At 58.3% G+C, this 6,047-nt stretch overlaps 1 protein-coding gene across 1 annotated transcript; it reads left to right on the top strand.

Moving 5' to 3' along the window:
- The first annotated feature begins 3,840 nt into the window (after nt 1–3,840).
- Nucleotides 3,841–5,614, top strand: NKX2-8 (NK2 homeobox 8). The gene is made up of 2 exons (XM_058027038.1): nt 3,841–4,006; nt 5,070–5,614. Exons 1-2 carry the CDS (start codon nt 3,841–3,843, stop codon nt 5,612–5,614), a joined length of 711 nt encoding a protein of 236 aa, XP_057883021.1.
- Nucleotides 5,615–6,047: the final 433 nt, after the last annotated feature.

The raw sequence follows: 6,047 nt of genomic DNA, 5'->3' as shown, positions 1-6,047 counted from the left end.
TGCGGGGACACGGCCGGGTGCCGGCTCCTCACTCTCCCAGCCCGTCTCTCACGGGCCGCAGCCGCAGGTGGCCGTCGGCGCAGGAGCAGAAAAGAGCGCGGCGTGCGGTGTGAAAACAAGCAAAGCTTAAAAAAATAAAATTAAGCCCCTTGGAAAGATGAAAATTCATTTATATGGGCGAGGGCCTGGGGGGAGCGAAGTGTTTCTGTGGATTTATCTGGAGGGGTGAGGCGGTCGGGCACATGCAGCCATCCCCTACGGGCCCACGGAGGCCAACAAGGTCTCACCCCGTGGGCCCACAGAGACGGGCCCACGGATGGCGGGGCGGATCCTGTCAAGGACCCCAGCGCATCTGCGGGCGGAGCACACCGCGGGCCCTGCCGCGTACTAACAGCCCCGGAGAAAGGATTGCGCCGTCTCTTCCCGCGGGTACCGCCGGGGCGGCCGGTACAGAGAGGTGAGGGCAAACCCACCTCTCGGTCCAAGAATGCCTCCCCACGGGAACGGCAGCGCCAGAGTCCCGTGGCAGACACGCGGGAGTCTGGCGGGAGAGAGTGAAATGTGAACCGGCAAACCCCGAAATGAGGGCGGGCAGCCAGAGCTGAAAAGCGTCCAAGTCTGTCTCAAGCAAACCAAGAGATGAAACATTTCGGGTTATTACGTTCTGCCTTTGAAGCAAACCGTTTCCCGCAGATAACAATGCGTAGGTATATTTAGACAGCTCGGCTCGTCCAAGGGGAATGCGTCTTGCGCTATTTGAGAAAAAACTCTAAGAGTAAGTGCAAATATTTGACGCTGAAGAGCTCTTAAGGCTTGAAGAGTACCATTTACTTATTTCTACACATCAGTGTGGGCTTAGGATGTTAAATAGATTAAAAGGCTAAGAGAGGTCACTGAAGTAGACTCTCTTTCTCTCATCCTGACTTTTTTTCCTTGCAAAGTTTTTGCACTTTCTTTCGAGTGTCCTTGGCAAATTCCTCTTAAGAGCCACCTCGGATACTGTATAAGTTTGTGGCGCTCTGAACCCCGGCCCCCTCCCCTGCTCTGGTCGACCCTCCCGAAGCTCCTCTCCTGCGCAGGCATTCAGCAAATATTTGCCTGTGGGGTCAAGATATTAATAAGCACTCTTCGGTCGCCCTTTATAGCCGGGCCGCTGGGGAGCGCGGGGCAGCGGCGGCGCTGGGGCCGGGCCCGGGCAGGTGAGCGCGGCCGTACCTGGCAGCGCGGGGGCCGTGCCCCTGTCCTGTCCTGTCCCCCCGGCGGGCCTGGGCTGCCCCGGCGGTGACACGGGCGCTCGGGCTCCGAGGGGACACAGGGGCGACCGCGGGAGTAGCCGCTCCGCAGAGGACGGACACGTCGTTTCAATTTAATCTCATTTAAAAAGACGTAACTAATAAATTTGTATGGACGGGGCTGCCGGAGACGTAAAGCAGAGTCGATAGTGGTTCAATCCCATTGAACCCTATTGAAAACCATGACAACAAGGAACAAGCTCCGATTTATCCCGGAGAGTTAAAGCACATTGTGGGAAGGCGTCAATCACCTATTATTCCAGATCTGAACAAATGCAAAATCTTGACTGGAACAAATGCTTCCAACAGGTCCGGGACATAGGGCTACATTTCCCTTTTGTTCACGGCCTAGCAGTTGGCATGTATTTGTGCTCCCCTCGCTCCGACCACCCAGGACGGCTGGGAGGCTGTGCTCGGAGCTGGGAGATAACTACTGTCACCAGGCACGCTTGATAGGTGGCTGCAGTAATCACGGCCTGGGAATCGTTTATATGGAGCCTGTCCAGTCCAGAAGAAATATGCGGGAAGGTGGCCAAATGAAGCCTTGTGCCCCGTTCATCTCGCCCACAAATCTCGCCGATATAAATCTCACCTCTCCCTCGCCGCTATTGCCCATTGACATTTTCCCGGGAATTGTGACTGCTCCCGGAGGCGACACCCAGAGCAGGGCGGGGAGGGGCGGTCGCGGCCGGGGGCACGCGGGCAGCAGGTCTGGGGGACGAGAGAGGGGCTGGATAGATATAATCTATGCACAATAGCTGATAGATGCCTGTTTGGACAGGGAAATAAGAACCGACACAGCGGCCGGAGAGATGAGTATCTCCGCGTGTGTCTGAGTTTCCCTTTGCAGGCCCGCAGGGGTTCGCGGCGTTCCCCCGTCGGGGATGCGCTGGGGGAGCCTCGGCCCGCGTTCAATGGAAAGCTGATCTGCTGGGGAGAGCCAGGGTGCCTCCTTCTCTCCAGGCCTTGCTCCATCCAGCCGGACCGCCCTCCCGCTGCTTTCCGCGGCGTGCGCCGGTCCCTCCCGCCCAGGCGGCGGGGAGCGATGGGGAAGGCAGCGTGTCCCGCCCCCGCCCTCCGGCTTGAGCCGCGCTGCGCCACCCGCGTGAAACATCGCCCCCATCGGTCACTTGTACCGAGCCCTGCCGCTGCGGGCTTGCGTTTGAACGGCACGCCGGGTGCTTCTTTCTGTGCCGTATTTTCTTACGAGTTCTCGGCGGCCACCGAGGCTGGGCAAAGCCCGGCCGCAGCTTCGCCCGGGGACAGGGCCGCCCGGTGAAAGGAGGAGCGGGGGTGAAGCTGAGAGAAGGTGCTTGTCCCGCCGGGCGTCCCCGAGCCGCGCCCAGACAGTGTCAGCACCCTCCTCCCGGGGGGCGCCGGCCCTCGGCTGCCTTTGCTGCCTCTTTCGGCAGATGAAGCGGCGGTCGGCAAGGACGGCGCGGATAAATAGACGGGCCGTGTTTGATCTTTTCTCCCCCTCCCCAGCTGGAGTCGTTTCAGTCACTCACACACCCCGCCCGATGGGATATTATTCCCTGGGTTAGTGATAAAAAAAAAAAAAAAAAAAAAAAAAAAAAAAAAAAAAAAAAAAAAAAACACCAAAAAAGAGAAAAAAAAAAACCACCAAAAAAAACCACCCACACCCCTACCCCCTTCCTGACTCTTCCTTATGGACCTAGTATGCCAAGCTCCCGCTATCATCTTTCTCAAGATAAAGGTGCACCTTCCATCTACCATGCCCAGGAGACGCAAAAAAACCCCATGCCAGAGATCCCGTTCCTTAACGCACGCACACGCCAGCCTTCCCCGCCCAGAGCCCAGTCGAGGTGTGAAAAATGCCCCGTTGAGGGTAGGAAACCTGCCAACAGCAAGAAGACAATTTGAGGTAGCGCTGCAAACAGCCCGGCAAATAAAACAAATAACGACTTAAATTCCATCCATATTTAAAGAAAGAGGCAAGAGAGGGGGGAAATAAAGAGGGAGAAGTGGGGAGGGGGCTCTCGGCATGCTCTGCGGATGTCCTGGGAGGATTCACTTTGTCTGCGGATAGAAGGGACGCTGGTGGCTTCGGTGGCGGATGGAGGGGGGTGGTTGTTGGTCATCCACATGCCACCCAAGATGTTATTCACTGCTAACAATTACCATTATCTGTCCCCACTTTTGGCTAATCAGACAGAATATGTAATGATGACGCCTGTTTCCTGCTGTCTTTGGGAGGTAACGGGTTATTCTCTCATGGGGGTGGCGGGAGGGGGGGGTTACACCTACTCCCATTAGGGCTTTAGCACTTGACTAATTCAGGTACTTAGCATCCTATAGACAGGGACGGTTTGAAAGCAGGCAGTGTTTGCAGTGGGGAGGACTGTTTATATAAACAGGACACCTCTGTAAACGACACTAATATTTGGGGTTAGGTGGCGATGGAAAGGAAGGTCCTCTCGAGCCGAGAGATTCCCCACTAACAGGACGCAATTCTTTCCTCGCAGCTTTTAAGGAAGCGGGTTCGGTTTGGGGTGATATTTTTTTGGGGGTGTGTGCGCAACCTACCATGGCCACATCTGGGAGGATCAGTTTTACAGTGAGGAGCATTTTGGATTTACCAGAGCAGGATGCTAATAGCATAAAGCAAGCCTCTGACCATCGCCACTCAGCGGAGAACTACACCGGCTCGCCGTATCGAGGGTGGATAGAAACAGACAGAAATCACTATCCCTGTGAGTATAAAACGGACAGGAATTCGCCACCTCCGCACAATTATCTTATATTTGTTTCCCCCCATTCCTTTGACGAAGATGCGAAGCAGCGAATTGAGAGTGTACGTAGCCTACAGGATCGAGGGAGTCCAGGCTGGGAATTTTATAAAATATTACTGAATTGCAACAACGAATCAGCAGAAATGTCCCGGGCACGATCTTAAGACAGAAAAGACGGTTTGGCTTTCGTTGTGGGTTATTTTGGGAGGCTTTTTGGGGTTTTTTGGTAGATCAGTGCATATTCCCAGCTATGGCAGAAACCAAAATCTCAGGCTGCGTCCACCTCTCTCTGTGCGCTTATCGTTTAAGCTTACTTCCCGGATCAGTTTTTTACCCCCGTCCTACTGTTGCAAGAAATCCCGTCTTTTTGTGCTCAAGGGTTTGGGGCCACCCCACGCTCCGCAGAGGAAATTAAATGAGCACCCCGTGCCTCGCCTCCCCGAGCTGCCGCCTCGATCCACGCACCTGCCAGCGCGGCGGGAGGGCTCCGGCTCGCAAACCCAGCCGGGCAGCATATGTGTCGCACCTCGCACGCATGAATTGTGCCACAGATACACGGTGTTTATTGTATACCTGTGTATACAGGGTGCTCGGGGGAATATCGTCCTTTGAACGGGTGCGGGAACAGCCTCGGGATAGGTTAAATATTAAGGTAATCGAGCGATGAGTGAAAAGCAGATACGAAAGGAGCGGGCAGCCCCATATTCTGTTTGAGCACCCAGGGAACACGAGGGCTGCAGCCCGCAATCCCCGGGCTGTGCGCGGCGAAGCGGCCGCGTCCCTGCTGGGATTGCCGGCGGGGAAAAGCGGGTCCCAGCCCGGCTCCGTGCCGTGGGCTCGGTTTAATGCGTTCGTGGGGTTAGCTCACATTTCTCCTTGACTGTTGGGATTAATCCGGCCCGGTAGACGGGGTAGACGGGGCTCTCCCTGCGAGAGGCGTTTCAGCTCTCGGCGGCCTCCTCGATGCCTGCCGCGCTCCCCGGCCCCGGCCGCTCCCTCTCTCTAACCCACTCGCTGTCCCCAGCTTCCGACGAGAGCGGCCCGGAGATGAGCTTGCCCGACTCCACCCAAAGGTCGCTCCCCGCCCGCGGCTCGGAGGCCGAGGAGAAGAAGAAGAAGCGAAGGGTGCTCTTCTCCAAGGCGCAGACGCTGGAGCTGGAGCGGCGGTTCCGGCAGCAGCGGTACCTTTCGGCGCCGGAGCGGGAGCAGCTGGCCCGGCTGCTGAGCCTCACCCCCACGCAGGTGAAGATCTGGTTCCAGAACCACCGCTACAAGATGAAGCGGGCGCGAAGCGAGGGCCCCGGCAGCCCGCAGCCGCGCCCGCCCGCCCTGCTGCGCCGGGTGGTGGTGCCGGTGCTGGTGCGGGACGGGGAGCCCTGCCGCGGCTGCCCCGCCAGCCCGCCGGCTCCCGCGGCGCGCCCCAAGCTGGGCTGCGCCCTGGCGGGCTGCAGCGCCCAGGCCGCCCTCGCCCTGCAGGGCTACCGAGCCTGCCCGCCCGCCGCCGCCCTCGGCGTCTTCCCCGCGTACCAGCACTTAGCGCACCCGGCCGTGGTCTCCTGGGGATGGTGACAGCGGCGCTCAGCCCTCCGGGGCCGGACTCATCGCACGGGCGCGGGGCCGCCCGCCCCAGCCCCGGGCTGTAGCGCGGCCAAGGCGCCGCGGAAGGCGGCGGGCACGGCGCGGCCGCGCTCGGGCGGGCCGGGCGGCGGAGCGCGGCTCCGGGGCGGCGGCAGGCCGGGACGAAGCTGGCCGGGGCCACGCTCCCCTACACCGGCCTCACCCGAGGGCGAGGATGCCGCGTGAGGCGCGAATTTTATAAAACCTCCGCTCCTCCTCCTCCTGTTCGAGAGATTCCTTGTTAAAAATTAATGATCATCCTAGCGACCTAGTGTGTTTTAAAATAGCTGACTCTTCCAGTGACTAATAAAATGATTTTTGGCAAATAAATTTTTCCCGGCGGAGAAGTGTAGTTTTGACGATTGGGGACTGTTTCGTAGGATTG

Source organism: Melospiza georgiana, chromosome 6, assembly GCF_028018845.1.
Source record: "Melospiza georgiana isolate bMelGeo1 chromosome 6, bMelGeo1.pri, whole genome shotgun sequence".
Lineage (NCBI taxonomy): Eukaryota > Metazoa > Chordata > Aves > Passeriformes > Passerellidae > Melospiza > Melospiza georgiana.
This window is presented reverse-complemented; position numbering and strand designations above follow the sequence as displayed.